This window comes from Lampetra fluviatilis, chromosome 31, assembly GCF_964198595.1.
Source record: "Lampetra fluviatilis chromosome 31, kcLamFluv1.1, whole genome shotgun sequence".
NCBI lineage: Eukaryota > Metazoa > Chordata > Hyperoartia > Petromyzontiformes > Petromyzontidae > Lampetra > Lampetra fluviatilis.
Window position 1 is genome coordinate 10,846,537 of NC_136305.1, and position 27,141 is coordinate 10,873,677.

A 27,141-nucleotide genomic window follows, 5' to 3' on the forward strand; every position below is an offset into this window, starting at 1 on the left:
TACAGAAGTTGTAGCATATTCATTTTTTAAAGCTACAGAACTTGTTCGACTCAATGTTTTGTAAGTTTGAGCCATCTGTTTGTTAAGGTCTGAAATAAAACAAGATGAGAACTTAAATATTCCCAGCACTTTCTGTGATGTAGTATGCTTGCTTATCATAGGAAGTAATAAGAAATGACTCTTTACATTAAAGTAGTAGCCTAGTGAATAGGGTGTTGGGGGAATCACTTTTCTTTCTCTTTTTCATCAAACCGCAGTTTTTGCAAGTTCCCGCAATTTTTGCAAGTTCCTGCAATTTTTGCAAGTTCCCGCAATTTAATCGCATAAAATTGCATAAATATCCCGCATATTCCATCGCATTTTTTAAGAAAACGTGCCGCATAATCAACGATTTTTGCCCGCAACAATCACCAAAAAACTCCGCGTTTTTCTGGAGGGACTGACTTTTACTCGTTGGCTGTATCGGGTGGTGGCGGGTTTAACGACACAGGAGGTACTCAGTTGGAACAAAATTCAACAAGGGGGTGTACAGCAGCCAAAAAAAGTTGACAACCACTGATCTATAATGAGCAGACAGGAAGCCAGGTTGTTTTCATTTAAACATAGTAATATAAAAAAGTCACCTGCATTATGCGGCCTTCCAAATCAATATTTGACATTACTATTTGTTTAAACAGCCCCAACTCTCTTGTGAAATGCTTTGCTGAACAAGCTGCTGATGATTTCCAGGGTTTAGAGCAAAGAACGCTTACAGAAGAAAAAAACTGCGGGACCCATTGAGAACAAAAACAGCAAAGCCGCATCACTCATTGTCCGCCGTGTACTGCACGCGGAGAGGAGTTTCCGTTGAAACCTCTACACGCTGTACACAACTAAACTTTTTTATTTGACCAGGTAAGGCCCACTGAGCTATATATAGCTTTTTTCCATAAGCGACCTGGCCACAAATGATAGCTCAACGAAGTGGTTTATCATTATACTCTAAGCGCACGTTTCTAAATGTAGAGGGAAACCCCTGAGGACTCGCGGAAAATCCACACGACCACGGGAAGAATGTGCAAACAAATATACAGCAGCAGGCGTCATGGTCGGGATCGAACCCCACGACCTCCTGCATACCATGCAAAGTAGTTAACATCTCACCACTGCGGCGCCCCGGTACAAAAGCAGGTAAATATCATTCCTCCTGTGACCAGACCATGAGCCACAGGCTGCGTGTTCTGAAATCAGCTGCCAAGCAGGGCTGTAGAGCGATTTACAGGGTGTGCCACTAACATCACCAACACCAGCCACTCTATATCAGCTACAGCAGGGGTGGGGAACCATTTTCTGCCAAGGGCCATTAGGATATTTATAACATCATTCGCGGGCCATACTAAATTATCAACTTAAAAATTAGCCTGTTATATTTGGTGAAACATTTAATTAACCTACCCCTAATGTGATGGCTGGAACTGCATCTCTTTAGTGAGGCGTGTGATGTTAGCTGGTATTGATGATGTTGCTACTCACAACTGCTGTTCCAGGTTTGCTCCTAGATTTATTGAATTTCGAGTCCCGCCTGCAGTTGCCTTGGCAGGGCCAGACCAAATAATTTTGCAGGCTTTATACGCCCCGCGGGCCGGACGTTCCCCACCCCTGCGCTACAGGATGGAAGTTTCACCGTGCCTTCACTCTCTCCCACAGTTATATGATATCGCAAGCTTTCACACGCCTTCACGTGATAGTACCGCATCTGATCACTCCATCTCCACGGTGGTCAACCCTGCTAAGTTCTCCTCATTGTCAGTCTTGTTCATGCACAGCGCAAACAACTGCGATTGCGCTCAGTGGGGCATGGCCCAGCAACAGCAATACGGGACATCGCTCGCAACAGCAACAGTATCATCATGGCCACCAATCTACGCTGAGCCGTGGACAAATATGGAGATGAGGAATTTACTGTGTAACTATCCTTAATCTGGGTCCATACCTGATCGATCAGTTGCCAACTCGGTTACATGAAACTGAATAGGTTATGTGTGGACGTCTCTGCAAGTGGTTGCGAGCAGTTGTAAACAAATGTAAAATAATACAGGTTTTTGTGAGTTAGATCGCGTAAATATAAATGTGTCGTTAAACCCGTCACCACCCGACGCAGCCTATTAGTAAGGTTTGTTACATAAACAGAACGTGCCAATTTGTTACTAGTACAGCACACCGGTGTGTTGGAGAGCAAATCCACAACATTTACAACCCGAGTACGATTAGTCATTCAGTTGCATATGATGAAACTGAATGGCTAATCAGTTAAATACTAAAACAGTAATATATTTAGCATTAAATACTACATTTATTACCATTGAATTGTAAACTGAATTTAACTACGTATTAAATACAACATTTTATAGTATTTAGTATTTAAAACACTAAATCACATTAAATACTATTCCTACATGTAGTGCTCCTACATCGTCACGTGCTTCGTCCCGGTTTAAACCCTGCCCGCGCCGCCTCCTGATTGGCCACACGAGCACGAGGTCACGCGACAGCCGCTCGACGATGCCATTGGTCTCGTGGGTGACCCCCCCCCCCCCCCCGTGGCATTCCCTCGTGTTACCCGTTCAGCGCTGAGGGCCGCGTCTCTCGCCGGGGTTGTCTCACGGCGCCGTCCTCAGGCACGACTTTGAACGCGTTCGGAACCCTTCGGGGTCGTCGCCGACGCGTCACCCGCCTCCCCGATAGCAGCCAGGAGCCTGCGTCGCTGCGAGGTAGAATCCCTCTGTTCTGGCACCACCCCGCGCACCGCGGGTCAGGCGTCACAGCGGCCTGGGAATCATCTCCTCGGCGCTGCAGTTCTGCGATTTATCGGCCCTGCGTGATCGTGGCCAGCCCGCTTGTACTCCCCTCTCATGTGAGCGTGCTCCACCCCCCCCCCCCCGGACCAGCCCTCACGTTTCAGAAGCGATCCCTTCACCACCCCACCGCGAGAGCCCCGCGCGGCGCCGTCTCTGGGGTTCGTTTCCCGGTAGCCGAATCAGGCCAAAGCAGGCTTCGCGCGGGGCCTGCCTAGTGTTATTCTTCTTTGGCCGAGCTTATTAACTAACCCGAGCTTATTAACTAACTGTAGTAGTTAGCGGCTCGCGTAACGAGCCTCTAACTACTATAGACAGATAGTCACCCGAATGAGTTATCGAATTGATCGCTTAATATGTAAACTGAATCGCAAGCTCGTAATATTGAGGGACTGCGCGTGTTTATCTTTGTGTGGTCTGGGAACTGCTGTTGTTGTTTTAGTCCCCTTGCCCAATCTTGATGCATTGGACTGATATAATCGAATTATTTATATTTAGTGACTTGCTTACCATTTTCTTCAGTTTTTGCACTCGTATCGTTTGTTGTATTGTTTGCTGTTGTAACTGACCGTCCGATACTTGAAGCCTTTCAAAACGAGCTTTATAGCTCATCGGATTCCTCGTGCACTCAAAATACAAGATTCTGATTGTGAAGTCATCAGTCGGGCACCACCAGCTGACTACCGGACTAAGTAACGATTTAATTGGCTCGCTCAGTCACGTAGCTAATCACACAACTAATTATAATTATTACCCTGTGATGGACTCAATCGCAGGACACGCGAATTCTCACTGGGGCCCCATTCCGCTGTGAGAGCTGAAACGATGTATATAGTGGAAATTCGATATTCCTATGACAGGAGCCACATTCTTCTTCACCCCTCGTTACTAACAATTTCCCATCGCTACTCCCCACTGGTACTCATTCTCCTTGAGTACTTGGGGACTCCCCTGTCAGTGCTACAGTCTCCGTTATCTAATCTTCCTCGTAAGTATTATACGTATTCAACTAAACCTCGTATGTTACCTAGTAAGGCCCACTGAGCTACGTATCTCTCTTTCAGGAACGACCTGGCCACAAATTAAAGCTCAACGAAGTGGCTTATCGCGTGGAAATGTATCGCAGCCAAATACTCTAAACGCGTGTTTCTAAATGTGGCGGGGAAACCCAGAGGACTCGGAGAAAAAAATCAACGCTACCACAGGGAGAACGTGCAAGCTCCAAATATACACGGGTCCGGATCGAAACCACGACATCTTGTATACCAGGCGAGGTCGTTAACATCTCGCCACCGTGGCACTACAACAGTGGGGGGATATTAGTACTGTAGTTCCCCAATCAGTACCAGCGGCCCTGTTAGTATTCTCACCCCCATCAGTACTAATATCCCCCCCCCTATTCTGTCAATAACTCCTCGTCAGATCTCACTACCCCCTCGTAAATCTCCTATCCAGCCGGTATTAAATTATGTGTTTTTTGTTAGTGACTTGAGTAAATTAACTCTTCTTTTGTATTCATGCCTTCTCTGGGAAGGGCAGCCACATATCTAAGTGTCTCTCTTTCCAGGCTGTCATGTGGTCCACACATTTGCTAGAGCGCGTGCTGAACGGATAATAAAGTGGTGATGGGCGCTGGTCGGTGAAGGCAACAGCACGGGCGCAACCTGAACGGACGAAGAACACTGTGCCTTGCGTTTCACCAACCATGGAGTACAACGCGCTGAACGGCAGCCTGGGCAACTACGCTGGGGCTTTGCACCCCGGAATGGACTCCAGCCTGGACCCAGCCCTGCACGGTGGCCTGGAGCCCGTGGGCCTTGGTGCTACAATGATGGATGGAGATGGAATGCCTATCGACAGCCTGCCTGTCGGGGTGAGCGTCATTAATATTGAATAATATTAATGATTACTTCTCTATAGAAAAAGCCGAGCTATAGGACTTTTTTTGAGGGCCCTGCATTGGGTTTTTCAGATGTTTTCAACCAAGTATTGAGTGTGCACATGTGTGGGAGGAAACTAGAGCATCCAGAGTAAACCCACATGTATGATGGGGCAGCACTCTATCTGTACAGATGGAATCAGAGCAGTCCACTTGCTGTACTGCTTTCTCCTGGCGAGTCAGTGTGGCACCTACCAAAATAATCACAACTGTGACCTCCGTTCAACCACATGTAGTCACATGATGTGACCCCCACACAGGTACATATAGTAGCGCATGACGTGACCCTCACAGGAAGGGAGTTTGACAACATTTGCGTGATCACCAACTCTCGCGTTCACAGTGCTGGATTACAGGCGTATGCCACCGCCCAGTCCCCGTTGATCACCAAACATCACCACACTCCAATAAGGCAGTGTGGCTAATGGGATGTGCTCAAACTTACACTGTTTTTATGTGGAGAGACAAATATAAGGAGGTGATCTCTCTGCTCATTTAATTTGTTACGTATATTCTCCATAACGTTGCTTAATTAATATGTACTATTTCCCTTACACGCAAGTTACTTGGGACATAAATTATCACTCATGGGTTGTTAAAGTAGACAATGGGTCACTACAATAAGATTCTACACTGCAACATGGTTACCAGGGTACCATGTGCAAGCTACTATTGATATGCGTTCATAATGTTTGGATTTGATATTGCTCAAAGCAGAATTTTGGTCATTGTGAAGCCATCCTTACCCCCATAATTTCCCTTCCCACGACTACCACTTGTGTGTGCACCACTCCCACCCCTGACACAACCACCGCCACTGCTCGAACCAGCCCAATCTGGTGTCTGGAGGAAGGGGTGTGGGCCTGAAAAAAGGGCTTGGTCCTAAAAAGGAGAGGTGCTATCATTCTGCTGGCTCCTTCTTACTGTCTTACATGTGTGGAAAAAAAGCCTCATGGCTCATCGCATTCCTCCAGGTTAAAGATTCTGAATTCTGAAAGATTCCGAACGACCGGTGAGCTACGGACCACAGGTTGAGAACCACTGCTCTATGTAACAGTTAAAAATACATGTTATAATGAACGGAGTGTTTCAATTAAACCTTTTACCACTTACATTTGTGTCATTGAACACATAGCCATGTATTTAATGTAAATTGGTGGATTTTTAGGTGTGAAAACGTTTAAATAACCCAGGGGACTGAATATTTTTGGAAAGTAACATTAGGATTTGCAGTCAAACATCATTGGTTTTCCAAGAGAGCAAACCAAAATTATATATCCGGTTAAATGTTGGCTAGGGGAACACTTCCCATAAAAAGCATGTATTTAATGTTATTTATCTCCCTGCTATGTATTTTTTATCTCACTGCTTCTGTTGTGCTGTATATCTCTCTTCAAATTTACTGTCGCTCCATTTCGAAGCCCTCTGTGCTGTGTCTGCTTCTCTGTCAAGATATCTCCTTGCCATGTGTATCTGCTTGCCATTCACCACACACCTCCATGCTGTGCCTCTCTGTCCATACGCTTCCCACACCGTGTGTGTGTCTGCTGCTCTTTGTAAGTCTGTTCCATGTCTGTCTCTGCTTCTGTCAATCGAATTACCTCCCACCTCTACATTTTGTGCGGTCGGGAGGGGGTGGGGAATGTTTTTAGCTGGAACATAACATTGTCTGAGTGGGGAAGTTTTAGAACAAAAGAGAGGCGACATACAGGTGAGGTTTCACTGTCAAGGAATATTAATTATTACAAATTATGTCCAGTGATACAATTCCACATTTGCAATATAAAGGACAGAACATTTATATATTTCAAGTTTGACGTAAGATACACGATTAGGTGAATTGTATCACTCGTCATTCAGAATGTTTAGTCTACCATTGCATGAGGTGCATGGTGGTGCACGGTGTGTGTGAAGGAGGGACTTCCGCTGATGGAGGGTGCCTACTCGGAGCTGCACAGCATCATCTCGGAAGTGGGCGTGCCCATCAGCACCTCACACTTCGACGTCCACGAGGAGCTGCTCTGGGTTGGCAACCAGGGGGTATGAGCAAGCACCATGCACACACCCACACCCTGGCAGGACCAACAGCAACCGCCGTTCGGCACTAGGTGGTGGTGACGTCACCACGACGCTGGTGCCATGCTAGGTGCACTTTGAGGCCACGTCAAGTGTAGAAGGCCTCGCTGGCAGGAGGTCACGGAACAGACCCAGGTGCCATGGGTTCACTGACTGAACAAAAGCTTCATAGCTCATCAGATTTCTCGAGGATAAATCAAGATTCTGATAAAGATTCAGATTCTCACCGAGAAGCTGACACACTCACTGGAACACGCTTGCACACTCTGCCAGGCTCTTGTACACCTTAGCATACCCAGGTATACTCTATCAAGAGTTGCACGAGCATCCGCAGAAGTGAGTTTTGTACCTTCCTACTCATGGCCGGCGCTAGGGGGTGTGACGTGTGGCGCGCAGGGCGATCAGAGGAGGCTCTTTTTATTTATGGATAATGTGTAGTTATGTTTGTGATCTATTGTGCGTATAATCGCGCCACCTTGTGGTGGGTCTGTGGGAATTGCATGACTGCAGCAAATTGGAAGATGTGCAATATGTATGTTGAACTTCATCTTCGCTTCTGCAGCCGTCTGGAACACTCTTCCGATATTAGGAAGCCACTGGAGCTATGCACTTTTAAATCTATAGTAGAGTGAAAACTATTTTTTTTAGAACTGATGTTTGTGTTTAGTTTGTTGTCCTTCCCCCGCACCTTCGATCAGCATGATTGGCTATGTACAGTGCGAAAGAAGTTCAGCATACATACATGCACCTTATGTAGCCAACCGCACTAATCGGAGGTGCGGGCAAAGTGCAACAAACTAAGCACAGCAGTGAGTTCCATTTAGATTTAAAAGTGCATGGCTCCAGTCGCTTCCTAATATTGGAAGGAAGAGCGATCCAGACAGCCACAGAAGCGGATCTGAAAGCACGCAATGCAGTGACCGTCTTTGTTCGACGGCTAGCCAATAGCCGCTGGGAAGATAGCCGGAATTCGTGTGATGATTTATGCCCCTCGGCGAGATCGGCAAGTTGTTGTGGTTCATTTGTGGTAAGAACTTTGTGTGTAATGAGCTCGACCTTTTAAAAATAGCAGCGTGACCAATGGCGGAGCCAGGATTTTCAGGTAGGGGGGCAACCCCTCCAGCAATGAAAAATGATAGCAGTTGTTAGTAAGTAAGGACTTGTCCCTTGCTTTTTATTCGACGTGTGTGCGGCGATGGCGCAGCCATTGATCGAGGGTCAAATTCGAACTGCTTTGTGTGATCGCGCTCGCTGAAGGTGAATGCCTTCAGGGAAGTCGTGTGCTATATACGCAACTCCGTACAATTCTGAGTCACCTATAACCGCTTTGCCGTTACTTTTTGCCAATTATGGACTCAGACTATTGTCAGATCATCTCATAGAGTCCCTGGCACGTAATAATATGCTACACAGTGGCAGTGGGGGTTGCAAAATGCCAATTTATTACTAATAAACCCCAATGATCCGATCGAAATTATGGATTTCGATCGGATCATTGGGGGGACACGTGCCACCCTACCCCCCCACTGGCTCCGCCATGTGGGCGTGACTAACTCTGTGTCGCAATTGGCTGTGGACAGATGTGTGGTGCTCTAGACTCCGCACTTTCCACCTGATTTATGTTTAAAATTGTAAACCTAGCCATTTCTGAAACCTTCATTAAGACCACACGAATACACGAATTGGGGGCGGCAGGTTGCAGGGGAGACTAAAGCAAAGTGTGCTACCCACGAGCCATAACAGTGATGCCTTGGATATGATGCAGTGTGCATTGTGCTAAGGGAATGTAATGGAAACAAAATAGCTCGTGTATGTATGTTGAGCTTCTTTCGCACTGTACTTAGCCAACTGTACTAATCAGAGGTGCGAGGGATGATGGACAACAAACGACACACAAACAGCAGTTCTGAAGAAATGAGTCTTCAATCTGCATTTAAAAGTACATGGCTCCAGTGGCAGCCATGACCTATTCACTGCTGGATGAAGGCCTCCTCACGACGTCGCCATCCCTCATAGTCTTACGATGCCATGATATCGCTCCTGCATGTGAGACGACATTATTGCCCCATCTCCATAGCGGTGGGCCTCTCTGGCATGTTCTCTCTCATTTGGTTGCCATTCCATCACCAGTGCATGTCTCTCTGCATGATGGGAATTATAATGGGCGTTACAGTGGAACATGTCTCTTGGAGACTGGGGTCTCGTGGTTGAGCGCTCTATTCCCTTTGCCACTACCAATCATTCTCTTGACGAGCAGCGTGGCTTAAGCTGCCAGTAGCGATTATGAGAGCTTAGAGGTGGGGGAGCTTTTATTGGTGAACGCTTATTGAATTTCTTCTCGCGTTAAAGACAGCAGCTTTAGGAAGTCTTTATACTTGCCGCCTCCGCCTGTGTTGGTGCGAGGGTTGTACCGGACGACGTGACTGCCTCTCGCGTGAGCGGCGTGGAGGATTGGCCTGCGGCTTGATGTACGTAGAACTTCTTTCCCATCGTACGTAGCCAACCGTGCCGCTTCCCTTGCAGGGCCGCGTCGCCTCGTACTATGGGCCAGCGATGGAGCGCTACTCGGCGTTCGTCGTGCACCCCGCGGACGAAGTGCGGCAAGTGCAGAGCCTGGACAATGGCGTGCTCCTCCTTACCAAAAACAACCTCAAGTGCTTCTCACGAGGCGGCCTCATCATGTGTGACTACATGTGCGTGAGTAGGGGTCACATCGTGTGTGACTACATGTGCGTGACTAGGGGGTCACATCATGTGTGACTACATGTACGTGAGTAGGGGTCATTACGTGTGTGACTACATGTGCGTGAGTAGGGGGTCACATCGTGTGTGACTACATGTACGTGAGTAGGGGTCATTACGTGTGTGACTACATGTACGTGAGTAGGGGTCATTACGTGTGTGACTACATGTACGTGAGTAGGGGTCATTACGTGTGTGCCTACATGTACGTGAGTAGGGGTCATTGTGTGTGTGCCTACATGTACGTGAGTAGGGATAACATCGTCTGTGACTAATGACTACATGTGCGTGAGTGGGGGTCACAGTTGTGATTCTTTCGGTCGCTTCATTTGTGACTGTGTTGAGTGAGCAGCCCCTCACAGGACTATGTGAAAGGATGTCCCTTGGTATGTGATGGTTTTGCACGCACGAATGGATTTTATTTTGACATTTACCCACAAGCGTGGACTTGGTTTATGTTTCCCTCCTACGTTAGAATTTTTCTTGTAGCACTAAGGGTTTCATTTCACATCAGGGTGCTGATCTAATCAGTTTTGTGATCTTGCACCTGCCTTGCAATGATGTTGCTGGGCTCGGTGGTAAAAAATAATATTTGTTTTGCCAAAATAGTGTTCTTTTTATAATCTCCACTACGCTTAAGAAAACAGCATTGTTGAGAATTTTAAGCACCGAGTTTATATGAACACAATGTTCCAAGAAAAGTTGTTCCTCTTAACCTTTTTAGTGGGACACATATGCACCTTGCCCTGAGTCTGAAGAGATTATGGAGTCTTCATAACATATTACATTGGTTAGATGTATTTTTGGATTCCAGAGATTGTGTTTGAATGTCGTAGTAATATCGAGAATATCAAATGCAGGAGAAGATCCGATGGGATTTTAGATTTACATCTACATTGCCTCTTTCCCTGGTGCACATTAATAACAACCCTGACTCCAGGAATTGCTGACTTCAGAACGGTGGGCACAGCACCTAGCCTTGCATTCAGCCACTTCGCTTGTGTTGAGCGCTAAAAAAAAAAAGCAGTTACATGGTGGCATACTCGTGCGTGATATAATAAATCCTAGCACGCGACGTATGGTGAAAATGAGCTGTCGTGAGTCAGGAACTTGAGTGTGTCTGGGCTGCTGACTATAATCCGCCCATGTCTCGGATAAACAGATTGGAAGAAGGTACACTTTTTGGCTCTTAGCAGCAACTGCACAGGTGCATTTATCACAAGGGCCAGAAGAGACTTAAGCTCTTTTAATAACTTAGCGGGCCATTGGTGTTTCAAGAGCACTCGTGGGATATGATGCCAGTGCACTTTGTTAAGTGTTCAGATTTACAGCGGCCCGTGCCAACACAGTAAACTCCACCCGGCATTCGTTTCTTGCAGCCGCGCTGTGTGAACAGAAGATGTAGACATGTCCTTTGTTTTTAGGACGGAGGAGGCTCATGAAATGCACTGCATGTTGCTCACGACCAACAACTCGCTGCTGATTGGAGGCCAGCAGAACCACATTCTTGAGCTGGACCTGAGCAGTGCCCAGGAGATGCAGAAGGTGCGTGGTACCGCCCTGGCGGCACTAAGCACGGATATATGGATGCCTTTGTATAAAATAAGATTGGCACCCACAGCCATTGATAACTGGTATAAAAATTAAGATCTGTTTCACTGTTTTGAGCGCTGTTGGGCATTGGACTTGGCAGTCGCGTTGACAGCACCTTCTCCGATTTGTCCCGCACCTGTGTTCTCATTGGCAGTACGATGTCGAAACCACAGGGGTGACCATCATGAAGCAAGCCAACAGGTTCTTCTTCTGTGGCCACGCTGGAGGCAAGGTACCAAAATGGCAACATTGCCTCAGGATGTACGGTCTTGAAATATTAGCCGCTGTCTATTAACCAAAGTCGCACTGCGTCGGCACATCTCACAAGTGGTGTGCTGTGAAGTGGTAGCTCTGTATGCGATGTTCACCTCCGCCATTACGCCTCGCCTAGGTGACCCTGCATGACCCGCGCACCTTCAAGCCGGAGCACGAGTTTGAGGCCCACGCGAACAACCTGTCGGACTTCGACGTGCACGGCAACTTGCTGGTCACTTGCGGGCTCACGGCGCGCCTCAACCGGCTGGCGTGTGACCGCTTCCTCATGGTGTACGACATGCGCATGATGCGCGCCGTCACGCCGCTGCAAGTGCACCTGGAGCCCGCGTTCGTACGCTTCATCCCCACCTACACCTCACGCCTCGCCATCATCTCCCAGACTGGTGAGCACTGCCCTCGCAGGCACGCGCCCAAGGTGGCCGGGGCGCTCGAAGGCACGCCATTTCTAAAGCGTGCGCGCGTTATCTCTAAATTAACAACATCAAAAAAATCTAGGCGCTCACGAGACATCTAAACTGGGGGGCGGGGGTGGGAAAGAAATCGGAGCTCTTTAGTGTAAGAGTGGGGGAAAGTGCCTCACCCAGTCATGCAATTCAAATGAAGCTCAAGAGACTATCAGCGTGGTTTAGAAGCACACTCTTAGAATACTTATCATCGTCATTAACACTGCCTTGCAGAAACACGTATATAAAACTGAAATTAGAGATTTAACTCAACCGTCTTACATTTGCATGGAATTGTCATATTTCTCATTGGCAATGCAGTGTTAATGTCAGGTAAAAAAAATTTGCAGGCTGTGATAATGATGCTGATCTTCAATGATTCTCCCTGACATTAGCAAAGCCTGCATGCAAGTGTGCCTGTGCACTCCAAAGACAAAGATCCCCCGTATAGCCTGAACAGAATGGTGGGGCAAATGCTGTTAGCGAGCACCTATGCAGGCTGGCACGGCACACAAGGGGGTGGGTGGCCAACACCACGCCCGGCCGCCTTTGTCTCCCAAGTGGTGATTTTTACACACCCTACCAGGTACTCACTTGAGGCTGAGTCGACCTAGGGAGGTCCATAACCAGTTCAGATAACCGTCACTGGCATTGTCCGTGAACGGGAATCAAACTCGGGTCGCTGAGTTCAAAGTGCGGCGAGCTAACCGCTATGCGACCACTCCCCCCCCACACCTCCCCACACACAGGGCAGTGCCAGTTCTGTGAGCCGACAGGCCTGGCCAACCCGGCCGACATGATGCACGTGGACACGGTGGGCCAGCTCATCATGGCCTTCGACGTCTCCTCCAGCCGCCAGGCCCTGGCCTTCGGAGACTCTGGCGGCTGTCTGCATCTCTGGGCGGATAGCCCACAGGTACGTCGTCACCTCGAACGGCACACACGGCGCATGGGTTGTGTTGCGACGTTCTGAGCACTCTTTTGTTATTGTGCTTGTGTGTGTGTGTGTGGCTTGCTTTTGGCCACGCACCCGCTCGTGTGACATGCCGGCTTTCATAGGTGCTCGCGAACAACACTTGCCCCAACAGTCTGTTAAGGCTATACAGGTGGATCTTTGTCTTTGTGGCGTGGCGTGATGCACAGGTGACCTTTAACGAGTACTCCCGCGAAACGGAGTTTCCGTTGCCGTGCATGTCGGACAGCGTGCCCCACTTGGACTGGAGCGACGACTTGGCACCTCTGTCCCTCGTTTCCATGCCGTACACCAGCGACGCGTTGCTGTCCGACTGGCCCACCTCCAACTGCGCCGCCATCCGCCGGTCAGTGAAGACCCGGAGCCATTGCGCATGTTCGCGACAACCACTGTGTTTTGCTCTTTGACGGTGGCACTTGAAAGTTTTCGGAAAATTCAATCGTTGTACATCTTAATTGACCTCGTCGTATTCTCGCTGCAACTTAATGTGCCGGGTGGTCAAGGTGGCTATGTGTACGTGGCTTGTAATCCAGCCATGTGGAGGCGAGGGCTGGCGGATCACTCTAATGTTCTGAAGCTCCCTTCCTGTGGGCATCGCGGTGCCACAACTCTGGCCCGCCAGGAGGTGGGGGGTGTCGTTGTTGTTAGTGTGGCTCAATGCTGTCTTGCCCCGCAGGAGGGCCCCTCCCGTAGACCCCGAGATTCTGCGCTCCATGAAGATGGTCGGCTTCATCGGCTACGCCCCCAACCCTCGCACCAAACTGCGTAACCAGGTAACCCCACGCAGCCACCGCGTGTGCGCCCCGCACGGCACAAACACCGGCACCTGTGCTGCTCGAGATTGCGGGGCTTTGGCGTTCGGCCCGTGGGAGAGAAAAATAGGTTGTGGACATAGGTGGTGCCATGGCAACAAGAGGGGGCATTTGGGAGTGCTGGAGCTATAATGGGGTCGGGCGTTGTGTTCAGAAACAGAATATTTATTCTGGAGGATGAGCCATGACGCTCTTTTTCTCAGCCGTGGCTGATCATTATTTTAGCGCTGTGGGCACACGCGAAATTGATTTTGCCAAGACGAAGGTACTCTGCAAACCCACTGGCTATCAGCAAAGATTCGTTCATGAAGCCATCCAGATATGTAAACACAGACACAATTTCAGCTGAGAAGATGGGTACAAACTGAGCAATCATTGGAAGGACGTTATTAACCAGTTTAGGTCATAACTGGCTGTGTTGTTCCCTTCCTGCCTGCCTATGTTAGCAGTTATTTTCGACTCTGAGTTACATTCACTAACACAGTCACCGTTAGCTGTTTTAGTAAATGGCGGCTTGCCATTCTTTTCCACCTTCATGTGGTGATGGCTCTTTCCGAGCTCTCTCCGAGCTTACATTTACAAGCAAACATTGACATGCTAATCTCTCACAATACATTGGCCACCCCCACAGCTTCGTTTGTCAAGATTTACCCCATCTTACATTTACATGCAAATTTCATCTCTAGCCCCGCCCACTAACCCTTGGGCTACACCCATCTCAAACCTTTATAACGCCCTGCCTCATCAGCACTCCTGCCATATATTTTTTCCTGCCTCAGCAGCTCTCCCGCTATATATTTCACCTGATGACGATTGCTTGTGTTGCGATCGAAACATCGTGATATTGTTATTTTTTTATTTCATTTTTTCTATCTACGTGGCTTTACTGAAAGACCCAAAGAATATTTTTCACCTGCATGGTGAGTCCAGCCTGTGGTGGCACGAGTGGACGTTTTCCCTGCGACAGACAGTCAGTTAGGCCTGCCTCTGTGTCCGCGTGAAACATGAGCAGATGCCCTATAAGCTGAACGAGGCGGATGGGGAGGCGGACGGCTACTCCCAGGTGCCCGAGTCGCCCATTGGAAGGGAGGAGGAGCCGCACCTCTACATGGTGCCCAAGAAGTACAGGAAGGTGGGTTTCTGGCAGCAGCTTGGTCCAGTGGTTTTAGCAGGTGGGAGGGGGGGGGCACTTGCTTATGCGTGGGAGCCGTGTGCCGTCGTCTCTAGGGGCAGCCCAATCACTCACGCACTCGAGTCGGCAACACGAGCCTTTTCACAAGTACGGGATCGCCTCCTTTAATGTCCGGGACATTCAATATTGCATTTAAATAACCTTTGTGAACAAAGGAAAGGTATCCTATGGACCCAGCTCACATGTTTGAACGTTGTGAGCAATCGGGGGATACCTTGGGTTTACGTTTCCTCCGTGTAAGGTGTTAAGTTATTCTTTTTGTTCACAGGTGACTATCAAGTATTCTAAACTTGGCCTGGAGGATTTTGATTTCAAGCATTACAACAAGACCATGTTTGCAGGGCTGGAGACCCACATTCCCAACGCTTACTGCAACTCCATGATCCAGGCAAGCAAGCGAGTGGTGTTTGTCTATGTGGCATGAAGTGTATATGTATCACCTGGTTTGTGAGTCAGATGGTGTGGATGTTAGGTGGTGTGTGGGGAGCGATGGGGTAGTGGTTAGCACACTTCGCCATGAACTTGCCAACCTGAGTTAAATTTCCAGACCTCGATAATATCAGTGTTGAACATCTGAAATAGTTCTGGGCCTCCACCTGGTCAACTCAGACTTAAATGAGAACCTCGCATGGTGCGTAAACATCAGCACTGGGGAGACAAAGGTGGTCAGGCACGGTGCTGGTCATGCATTACCACTCCTCCGCCAGTCCAGCCTTCATAGGTACTCGCTTAACAGAATTTGTCCCAACAGCTTACTAAATAAGGCTGCACGGGAGGATCTTGTCTTTGTTAAGTGGTGTGTGTTGTGTGTGCTTTGTTCTGGCCACACCACCCCCTCGTGTGCCTTGCCAGCCTTCATATGGAGTGCTGATACTTGCTAACAGCAGTCACCCCAACATCCTGTGTAAGCTATAGTGGGGGGTTGGGGGATTCTTCGTCTTTGCCGTATGTTGACCGAGTGCTGTGTTCGATCCGCACATCTTGCAGGTGCTTTACTTCTTGGAGCCAGTGCGCCGCTCCATCCAGAGCCACCTGTGCCAGAAGGAGTTCTGCCTCGCCTGCGAGCTGGGATTCCTCTTCTACATGCTCGATCTCTCCAAAGGGGACCCGTGCCAGGCAAGATCGTCGCCTGCTCGGGCCACACTTGACATCACCACGTGGCGCACGCATTATCTTATGTTTGTAGTGTGATTGCACTTGGGCACATCACCTCTGATTAGCACGGGTGGCTACGTACAGTGCGAAATAAATTCAAGATATATGCAGTATTAACATAGCCTCGACTGTGAGGATGGGAAATGCATAATTGCCATCTAATTCCGCTTTCGCTGCACAGGCCAGTAACTTCCTGCGTGCTTTCCGCACCATTCCGGAGGCGTCGGCCCTTAGTCTCATCTTGGCGGACTCCGACGAGGCAACGGGCAAAGTGAATCTGGGTCAACTCATCCAAAGCTGGAATCGCTTCATCCTCACGCAGCTGCACCAGGAGATGCAGGAGCAAGAGGGCATGCCAGCCTACCGCAGCATAACTGGCAGGTGCCAGCCTCCTCTTGGCCACTCCCTGATGCAGCCTAGTTGCCTCTTCCCTCAACAGTGATACCTAAACATGCTACTACTAAAGTCACTAACCAAGCGGTGGTGTGATTTTATCTTCATCGCCTGGTATGCAGGATATCGAGGGTTCGATCCTGACCCTGACTCCTGCTTTATGTTCTTCCTATGGTCATGTGGATTTTTTCTTCAGCTCTTTTGGTTTTTCCCTCCACATTTGGAAACATGCATTGAGATTATTTAGAGATTTTTTCGGCTATAAATGTCCAAATGATAAGCCACTTTGTTGAGCTATCATTTGTGACCAGGTTGCTTCTGAAAAATAAGTTAATACCTCAGTGGGCTTTGCCTGGTCGGATGGGGATGGTTTAGTTTTATTTGTATGAGTATGGGTGATTTATTTACCTTTCTTGGACTACGATCATGTTTTTGTATTGTTGTAAAAATTTTACCCCACCTTACTGTACATCTGTGAAAAAGAGCTTTATAGCTCGTTGGATTTAATTCTTCCAATATAAATAAATATTCAGACTCTAATTCTGAACTGCTGTGGGTTAGGTGTACCCGTAACCATTGCTGTAACGGCGCGGTGGAACTAGTGAGGTGACGCTGTTGTGCGTGCAGCGCGCAGGCCTCCAGCGAGTCGGTGGTGAGCCAATTGTTCGGCACAGAGTTGGACAACTGCAGCACGTGCCGCTGTGGGAAGGAAACGTCGCGAGTTTCCTCCGCGCTGCTCTTCACGCTGCACCACCCGGACACCAGCAAAGGTGCTAAAGCCTGAAACCGCACATGCCAGTACTAACTCTGGCCCTGGCGAGCCCAGAAAATCACCAACAACACCAGTAGTCATACCCCGGCGATGCAAAGACGTGTATTTGTGTCACCTACTTCGCGGAGATCGTGATAAAACCATGCCCATAGGATGTTGTGCAGTCATGCTTTGAACTTTGAACTTTGTTCAAATTCAGGGGCATTCATAATCCAAGGCTGCGAGAAATGTTTAAATATCTGTTTAAGTTTGCTTTTCCAGCCAACTGTGGAGAGTCAAGAGGCAGAGGGGGTGGTGACAGAATGGGGACCAGGCCCACAGAGCCTCGCATATCATGAGGTGTGGGGACACGGTTCCACCACTGTGCTGTTGGAATGCTACCAAAGCCACTTCTGGACTGGCGGGCCCACTGCCCTCTTAGCCAGGGGGCTTACAAGGGTAAGACCTCGTGTAGGGTGGAGAGAACTTGCGGATTAGTCTATGGGCCAGAGCACAAATTGGTGCCAGCTATGGTGGAATATGTTGTAATGCCACTTGATTTGTGGCTGCTATGACTTTATTGTTGACCCACTCATTTCAAATCGTTGTCAAATAATTCACTGTTATTGACCCCATAAAAAAATTAGAACCCCTAAAGTGATGCCACACCATCTGAGACATCTAGTCTGGGCTCGGGGACTATGTTGACCACTGGTTGTTTAATATTTACTGCAGTGTGCTGACTCACGTATGTGTAGTGGGTAATAATCGACGGAGAACTTCTTGTGAGGCAACACGATATTTATTAGGACAAGGTTTCTAACACAAAGGGGTAGCGGCCCCTTTACCCGATACGTGGGGAGGTATGGCCTCTGGACTACACCGGCCCTAGTACTGGGAAACCCGTTAACTTCCCGTCCTCCGGCTGGAGCCCTAGGGGAGGCTACGCTGACCCGACCGTGCCAGGTCTACGGGTCCTGACCACTGGCCTCACTGAGCTCCGGCCCTTAGAAGGACGACGGAGTTTGGGGCCCAGGGTCCTAACCTCAGCCCAGGTCTTCAGTATTCGGCTTGGAGATGACTGAGCCAGACCCTTGAGAGGGTCCGGCTTATATACCAGTTCGTGGCTTGCTCCGCCCTAGCCACGCCTCCCTTCCAGAACTTTCTGGAAGGTGACATCATCCCCCAGTCCCCCCTCCCGGGGTCCGGGGAATGTGTCCCAGGATCCGCTTCCCAGGGATTGTCGTTGGCCCTTTGGGCCATGGTCACTAACAGTGGCGTGTTAGCGCTGCCGCCCCCTGTTGACGAGAAGGGAGAGCTTCCAGCCAACAGGATGGGGAGTGCTGATTAACACCCCCTACATATGTAATGATTCAACGATTAAATTAATTGTTATCCTCAAGATAATGCATCGAATCGGGTGTTTAAGAATCGTTTACATTTGACACGTGTTTACATGAGGTTAATAGTCTCAATCAGGCATAACATAGAGCTCAAATGAGACGGTACAAATGACAAACCAATGATTCTTGAAACCAAGCGGGACTTCAAAATGCTGAGGGATGTTACATGGGTACCAGCAGCAGATACATTCTAGATATCTGTAGGTTGTCACAGCACATCATTAATGCAGAAATAATGCATCTGTCGGCTCATTATTGGATGCTGATGCTGACGGTGATAATTTGTCTCACGTCCACCGTCGTCTCCCACCAGATGATCCGGGGAAGTTTTATGAATTTGTGGAGCTGCTTCGCAGGAGCATTTGCTTGGACCAGAGCACCCAGGCGTGGTGTGAGGTGTGCGAAAAGTACCAGCCCACGGTGAGTCGGCCCCGAAGGGCACACGCATGCTTACACGTCTGCGCACACACAACTTCTGTCGTGCACGTGCTTTGCGCTGCTTTGGAGAAAAAAATTGACCTGCGAAATCAAGCTATGCTCGTTGGCATAAGGTGCAGTAGTAGTGTGACAGGTTGGTTATAGTGGATACTTCTTGCTGCTTTGGGCTATCACGAGCATGATGAAATGTTAAACATTCTGACGCATTTATAGATGGTCATGCATCGCCCTATCAGAGGTTTGCAGATTGGGTTGAACATGCAGGAGGAGGGCATTTCGATCGCTAGGCTAACCCAGTTGATCCATGTCGCTACATTGGGTGAAACCTGCACATGTGTCCTCGTGGTGTCTGCACTGGTACAATGCAGCAGCTTCCTCTGCGTGTTGTTACTGTGTTGTGGAATACTGCCTCCGTGACCCACAGGTGCAGACCAGAAAGCTGCGCCGACTGCCTGACGTGCTCGTTATAAACTGCCAGGTCAACTCTCCCAAGGACTGTGAGTTCTGGAGGAATCAGTCGGAGGTACGTACGGAGTCCACAGGGGAAACTCCTGCTTGCCATGAAATATATTACATCTGCATTAAATAACTTTGATTTTCTTTTCCGTAATCAAATAATTATCAGTGTGTCGACACGGTGACCCGGTGTGGTTGAGAGCTTGAGTTCTCCGGTGTGCCGGTGGCTCTCTCCTTCCCTGCAGATCGCCTACCGCAGGCTCGTCGCCAAGGAGGAGGCCGAGGGCACCAAGGCCCACCCCCCCGCCAAGATCCCCGAATGGTACCCACCGCCACCACCACCACCACGCTCGCACCCCTTCTCATCTACTGGGGGAGAAAACAAATGTGTCGTGCCTTCCATTTTACAGTCGACGCCTTGTCGCGGGCGGGTAGGGCACGAGTGAAGCGGTGCGTTGTAATTGCTGACCCAGGCCCATGGCGGCCGAGGGGCTGGAGCTGGGTTCCAACCTGGATGAGATGAAGAACGTGTGGATTCCCTACGCCTTTCGCACCAAGCTCGCGGAAGACCGCAGCCTGGACATCACGCCCTGGAACGAACTCGACAAGGTGCGCGCGCCGTCTTCACTCGGCTGCCCGGCACATGGCTCGCAGCTGGTGGCTGCGGGTGGTTCCACGTGGAGGTTGCATGTGTGCACGTATGTTGAACTCCTTTCGCACCGTACCTAGCCAACTGCTACTTGGAGGTGCAGCGGAAGGACAACAAACTAAACACAAGAAGCAGTTCTAAAGAAATGAGTTTTCAATCGAGATCATTTAAAAGTGCATAGCTCAAGTGGCTTCCGAATATTGGAAGGAAGAACATTCCAGACGACTGCAGAAGTGCATCTGAATGCGCGCGATGCAGAGACAGTCTTTGTTCGATGGCTAGCCAAAGCCGCTGCGAGGATGCATGATGGTTTATGTTCTTTGCCGAGATCAACAAGGTATTGTGGTTCATTTGTAGCAAGCACTTTGTGTGTGTAATGAGTGCAACCTCGTAATATATTCGTTCGGCAACCAGAAGCCAATGCGGCTCGGCGAGGCCTGGACGGACATTGTAAGATCTTGCAGTTCCCGTCACGACACGCGCCAAAGAGTTTTGCTAGTGGATGAGCACAACGCGCTGTGGTTGGTGCAGGTGGAGGACGGCGAGGAAGATGGGGGCGGAGGGGTGTACCACCTGGCCGCGTCCGTGGCACACGTGCTGGACCAGCGCACCGGGGGAAACCTGATGGCGCACGTGCGTGTCGGTGAAACCTATCACCATCGGAAGGAGGTGAGAATCCACACGCCCCGGAGGGGGATGGAGGGCAGCATAGGAGAGGGGCGACAGCACGGTCATCAGTCACATGGTGGAGGTGCACTCTGTGGTTTTGTGCCCCCTGATTGTATGGGGCAGGTGTGACAGGCACGGTCACTGCATTTGTCTTTAAACGAAGCGCAAGGGGAATTTAATTGTCTGCATTCCTACCAACGGGTGGGGTGAGTGTTGGCACAATGGTTATCACACTGTGGTTCAAACCACGGCTAAGATCGGTGGTGAGTGATAAATAAACCGTCGCATCCCGTGCCCCACCCCCTTCACCAGCCTGCACTGATTGGCGTGGTGAAATATGGTCAAACAACTCCCATGACTGATGGTGTGAAAGGCCTTCACCCAGCACTAGAGGCAGGGCTGTACATTATTGTCGTTAACATTGTGCCTGCTGATGCTGTCTCTGACATCTAACACGTGTTTGTTCCCCAGGGTGTCACACACTTCCAGTGGTATCTGTTTAACGACTTTCTCATTGAACCTATTGATAAAGTAAGTGACCTCATTTTTCTATTATTGCAGACACTTTGAAGCATTTATGTTTAAGAACAAATTGTGCTCCCAGTGTGTAGCTTTTGTTTATGGCTGTCCTGTCACATGTGTGAGCAACCCCTGGCTCCAGGTCACACTGATTTTCTGAACTGTAGCTTATTTCCACTGTAGGATAATGCGTCTGCATACTTCCTTGCACTGACGCACTGAAAGCTGATTTTAGAGTATCTAAATACATTTACATATATATAGCGCTGTACTTTTAAAACATGACTAGAACGCAGCTTGTAATTGTAGCAGAGTGTTAATCGAAATATAATTCAACAAGCAGTTGGGAAAACAACCTCATAAGCCTACAGTGTGTGTTGCACGAAGAACTGCGGCTTGCGTATTCCGAGCAAGCTCTGATGTGAACGAGCGAAAGTGGGCGTCCGCTCTTGCAAGACCCGTTGCCTGGTGGCTCGGCGGTCGAGCGAGCGGCTCGCAATCCGAGAGTTATGGAGTTTCATTTCCTGGGTGGGGGTTAACTCAGGCCATCGGCTCTCTGGGGTCGATAAAATTAGTATCACCTTGTAGGGAAGTCCGGTTTGTCCTATGGAACGACTTGTCCGCCCCCCCCCCCCCATAAAATAGGTGGCTCAGAGCTGTAAAAAGGAGATGAGGACCACCTCAGTGCTCAATTGAGCAGGAAATCACTTGGATTTTTTGAATGAGCTTCAGAAGTTTATTATCCGAGTAAATTACCTGTTGAGCTACAACAGCTCTTTTTTTTTAAGGGTGACTCGGCCAGCTCAGACAGATACAGCAGCAAGTGTTAATAAACTAAATAAAACATATAAAAAATATAAAGTAATTAAAACCAAATCATCGTACAAAACAATTACGTACGTTCGCATTTGTATTGTTTCTACCTCAAATATGAAAGTCTCTGCCCACCAGTTTGAAGCGGTGCAGTTTGACGTGAGCTGGAAGATCCCGTGCGTGTTGTACTTTGTGCGGCAAGACCTCAACTCCAAGTACAATGTATCAAGTGAGTGAATACCAGTGAGAGATTCGGCAAGTGGCTATGTGAGAACCAGGGAACTTGCATAGCCCTTCTTGATGCCAGCTGTCTCCGGCATTGGTGAGACGTTTACTCCCTCACCTGGTATACAGGAGGTCGTGGGTTCAAACCCGACCCTGATGCCTGCACTTGCATGTTCTCCCCGTGATCATGTGGATTTTTGTCCGGGTCCTCTGGTTTTTCCCACCACATTTAGAAACACGCGTTTAAGATTACTTGGCTGCTATAAGTTTCCACGCGATAAGCCGCTTCGTTGAGCAATCATTTGTGATAGCCAGGTCCCTTATGGAAAAGAGCTACATAGCTCAGTTGGCCTAACCTGGTACGGTAAAAATAGTTTAATAGTTTTATAGTATTTACACCATTGGGTCGTGTCAGTTTTGTTGCCAGATAGAAGGGTAAAAAAACAATTATCATTTTTTACTGGCAAATGAGGTTCCAATGGTGTAAATGCTTACCCCGAGCTCTCATACTCTGATGGTGCATTGTCTTTGAGTTGTGCGCCTTTTGGCGTCATCTGGTCCAACACCATGTGAGACTAGGCTCTAAGGAAAGCTGTCTCGGGTGTGGACCAATCAATTTCAAGGACAAGTGCATACATTATCAGAGTTGTGTTTTTTGTTTGCATTATGACTGCAGGTATTGTGGTCTATGCAAACATGACTCCTTTTAAAAAAAAGGGTGTCAGTTTTGTTGCCAGATAAAAGGGTAAAAAAACTATTATCAGTTTTCTCGTAGTACAGTGACGGTGGCGCTCGGTCACGTGACACGGCTGTACCTCTTGGCCCCCAGTCAAGAATCCGATCGAGCCGAGTGTGCTGCTGGCGGAGGCGTCTCTGGCCAGGAAGCAGCGCAAGCGCAACGCCACCTTCATGCCACTGCAGATCTCGGAGCTGCCGCACAAGGGAGACCTGGTCGGCCTCGACGCAGAGTTTGTCACACTCAATCAGGTACGGAATTTGCGTACAGCGCGTGCATTACACCCGGTACACGGCACGCCCTGTTAAGCGTGTACTCCTGCCGTAGATGCACTTTGCCCCGCTCTCACCCAGACAGTAGACGTGTAAATAATTAATAGATTAAAATAAAAGTCAACGATACACGCATCAAATCATACGTGTAAGAATATTTCACGATTGATGAAGATGATATACACACAGACAATTGAGCGATCGGAACAGAACAAGCAAGGCAGATAATGCAAACGATATGGATAATATCGGTGAGACAGGAGAATTGATCCGTGAAGCGAGGCACGGGCGGGGTGAATTGTGATACCTCCCAGATATGTCGCATACAAATGGGACATCTTCCAGCAGGACACAGAATGCCTCTGCTGGGTGAAAGATTTGTATTATGATCGGGAAAAGAGAAATTCATCTTCATCCCGGCATGAGTGAGGAGGGATCGGCCTGTGTAGTGCTCACATGCGCTGCATCTTCCAGGAAGAAGCGGAGCTTAGGAGCGATGGAACAAAGTCGACCATCAAACCCAGCCAGATGTCGGTGGCAAGGATCACGTGTGTGCGCGGGCAGGGCGCCCACGAGGGCATTCCCTTCATCGACGACTACATCTCTACTCAGGAGCAGGTAAACACTCTCACTAACCTCACCGCATCTGTTAAAGATCTGCCTGCACAACACCCATGATAAACACGCTGAATCATCCCACGTAGGTCGTGGACTACTTGACCCAGTTTTCGGGCATCAAACCAGGAGACTTGGATGCTAAGGTCTCATCCAAGCACCTGACCACCCTCAAGTCCACATACCTCAAGCTGCGCTTCCTCATCGACAATGGAGTCAAGTTTGTTGGGCACGGGCTGCGCAAGGACTTCCGTGTCATCAACCTCATGGTAGGGTCGTGTGTGGAACGCGTTGGCGGTGTTCGGTGGCTGTGCACGTTTTTGTACGTGGATGTGCAATGCACTTCACCAACGATTTTATAAAAAAATAAAAACTCCACCCCAGTACAGTCAATTATTCGACATTCGCTATTCGGTGAATACGTATTTTTTTAGATACATTGTATAGGTTGACAACTTAATGTATGTTGTACTTATGTAAAGTAGTTGACGTTTGTGCACGAACTGAAGTTGAATTGTAACGAAAAACTGTGAACTCAAATGGATGCTGAACCTTCGAATGGGTTTTGTGCTCTCCAGTTGCCTTTCGGATTCACTCCGTGTGTTGCACTGGTTAGGTCCCAAAGGAACAAGTCATCGACACGGTCATCCTCTTCCACATACCCAGGAAGAGAATGATTTCTTTGAGGTTCCTGGCCTGGCATTTCCTTGGTACGTAACTATATATGACGCATTTACAAATTACTGTTGCTTTGTGCAGCAAATAGCCGCATTTAAGGTGACATTGATAATGCTGACGCGCCAGCATTACACGGGGGTGTTTAGTGATCAGTTTTAAGCGGCCAGAGGAATATGTTAAACTCATTCAGCATTTTCCAGGATGGAACAAGACTATAAAAAACCTCCGCACTAATCACTAACAGCAAGCACGTACATTGTAAATGTTGTGGATTTGCTCTCCAACACACCGGTGTGCTGTATTAGTAACGAATTGGCACGTTCTGTTTACATGACAAACCTTACTAGTTGGCTGTGTCGGGTGGTGGCGGGTTTAACGACACATTTCTATTTCCGTGATCTAACCCCAAAAAAACCTGTATTATGGACATACGCTATCCTAGCATATCAGGTAAACAGAGAAAATTGTGTCAATGAAGTTTCTGTTGATATGATGACTCGAGGTTTCCGCTTAGTTTCTTTGCAGTTGTACTGTTGTCCAAACAACACGTGGTAAAATCCGGAAACACATTGGAGAACGGTGACCTGGAAGATTTGGTTTGTTATTGGTATGTTGAGCCATGTGCTTTGGCAAGAGGTAATCGGGATCCCGGCGTGCCGTTACCCTGCACGTGCTGGAGGAGGAGGCTGTCATGGCCCTGTGGCTATGTGGGGGGGGGGGCTGACGTCACTCGCATAACATTGGCATACATATGTATAAATGTAATTATCCATGTTTCTTGTGTATCCGGTGCTCCGCACACAAGTCAAGTGTCGAAGCATTCGCTAAATAATCGGCATCCCCCCTCCCTGTGCCCTGGCAGAGCTGCACATCCAGGCGGAGACGCACGACAGCATTGAGGACGCCAACACCGCCCTGCAGCTCTACAGGAAGTACCTGGCGCTCAGTAACAACGGTCACGACGTCGACGGCTTCCGCAAGACGCTCAAGCAGCTGTATGAGGAGGGACGCAAGCGTGACTGGAAGGTCCCCGAGTAGCCATGCTCTGCACCGCGCACGCCCCAGGCTCCTCGGCCTGCACCGCCCGGAGCAGCCTGCACCACCCGGAGCAGCCTGCATGCGCTGCACGAGCCGCTGCACGAGCCGCTGCACGAGCCGCTGCACGAGCCGCTGCACGAGCCGCTGCACGAGCCGCTGCACGAGCCGCTGCACGAGCCGCTGCACGAGCCGCTGCACGAGCCGCTGCACGAGCCGCTGCACGAGCCGCTGCACAGCTTGGCACGGCTCCAGGCGGCTTTGCGAGCAGGGAATGCGAGTGAGAGGTCAACCCTTTTTAAGCGTCATCCTAAGGCCACCTGTCAGCCAATATACACTACTGTACTTTTGCCACACTGCTACAAACACAACTCTTATTGTTGGCTGTCTTTTATTTTAGTTGGAAGTTTTTTTGCGATTTGGACCCCCTCGTTAATTTTGAAGATATATTGATGTGGCAATTTTGTAAATACTGCCTTTTATAATGTTAAGTGTTTATGCGCACGCCACTTGCAAAATACATTTTTAAATGAAACCCTTTTGGTCGACGATAGTTGTCTGATGTACATGCGCCTATGTACTTAAATAAATGTGCAGATTGTTGGTTTGCGTTGATCCCGTTTATTTCAGGTCCCGATGAGGGTCCGTGGTTGTCCTGACTGGGTGTACGTTTGTTCCACATCTCAGTGCCATGTCTGGAAGGTGGTCGGCCTTCTGCTCCCAGCGCAGCCTCATGTATTGTAGGTCGTAGGAATTGAGAGCTGTAACTTGCGTTGCACTTTGAGCTTCAAGAGTCATTCTTTATTTGTTATAAGACAGTCAATATTTGAACATGTCCAATGAAATGGGGGGGTGTGCTTTCACCATTGTTGATGTAGTACACATTTGCCTTTTTTCATGGTTAAACATTCCTACGATTTAGTTTTTCATTTATGTTTATACATAAACATGTGGATGTGAGGAGTGGAATGCATTACTTATTATGCTCGACTAGCTGTACTACCCGGCTTCGCCCGGGACTTGGATCCACCACGCCCGGCCGCCTTTGTCTCCCCAGTGGCAATGTTCACACACCACACCAGTTACTCGTTTGAGGCTGAGTCAACCTAGGGGAGGCCCAGGAGCAGTTGAAATAATCGTTACCGGTGGTGGCCATGAGCGGGAATTGAACTCGGGTCGCCAGGTTCGTAGCGCAGCGCGCTAATTACTACACTACAACGCGTTACGCTTCCACATGCGCGGGTCACGTGACAGATTTGACGTCACAGCTCACTTGCTGTGCAAAAAATATATGCATTATTGAGCTCCCCCCCCCCCAAAAAAAAACCCGTGTCTTTTTATAATTTTTGCATGGTGTACAGTCTGGAAAGTACCCACATGGCAAATTTCCAGTTTGTCGCATGTCAGGAAGTACGCTAAACATTTTGAACAGACACACAATCACAACTTTGCCT

The 27,141-nt window shown here is 48.9% G+C and overlaps 1 protein-coding gene across 8 annotated transcripts; it reads left to right on the forward strand.

Annotated features, from left to right (window-relative positions):
• Positions 1-2,604: 2,604 nt before the first annotated feature.
• PAN2 (poly(A) specific ribonuclease subunit PAN2) lies at positions 2,605-26,290 on the forward strand. 8 transcript variants are annotated; one of them, XM_078871118.1, is made up of 27 exons: positions 2,605-2,750; positions 4,402-4,707; positions 6,688-6,813; positions 9,373-9,542; positions 11,016-11,136; positions 11,339-11,416; positions 11,576-11,843; positions 12,653-12,819; positions 13,047-13,222; positions 13,553-13,649; positions 14,701-14,820; positions 15,149-15,268; positions 15,868-15,996; positions 16,217-16,416; positions 17,056-17,198; positions 18,896-19,002; positions 19,445-19,543; positions 19,722-19,798; positions 19,950-20,085; positions 20,657-20,794; positions 21,266-21,325; positions 22,265-22,355; positions 23,181-23,338; positions 23,834-23,977; positions 24,064-24,243; positions 24,591-24,684; positions 25,515-25,835. In XM_078871118.1, the coding sequence occupies exons 2-27, from the start codon at positions 4,540-4,542 to the stop codon at positions 25,688-25,690; spliced, it is 3,543 nt and encodes a 1,180-aa protein (XP_078727244.1). In that variant the 5' UTR covers positions 2,605-2,750; positions 4,402-4,539; the 3' UTR covers positions 25,691-25,835. The 8 variants fall into 8 exon arrangements, with proteins under 8 accessions (XP_078727244.1, XP_078727239.1, XP_078727243.1 ...); XM_078871113.1 differs by lacking the exon at positions 24,591-24,684 and having other exon boundaries at positions 25,515-26,290; XM_078871117.1 differs by lacking the exon at positions 24,591-24,684 and having other exon boundaries at positions 4,480-4,707; positions 25,515-26,290.
• The last annotated feature ends 851 nt before the right edge of the window (positions 26,291-27,141 follow it).

What these genes read in the sequence shown, in the direction of transcription:
- PAN2 (XM_078871113.1), top strand. Translation starts at nt 4,540, where the DNA reads ATGGAGTACAACGCGCTGAACGGCAGCCTGGGCAACTACGCTGGGGCT. An exon ending in GCACCAAACTGCGTAACCAG is followed by an intron (nt 13,650 to 14,700) that starts GTAACCCCACGC and finishes AAACATGAGCAG; the next exon opens with ATGCCCTATAAGCTGAACGA. An exon ending in ACTGCAACTCCATGATCCAG is followed by an intron (nt 15,269 to 15,867) that starts GCAAGCAAGCGA and finishes CACATCTTGCAG; the next exon opens with GTGCTTTACTTCTTGGAGCC.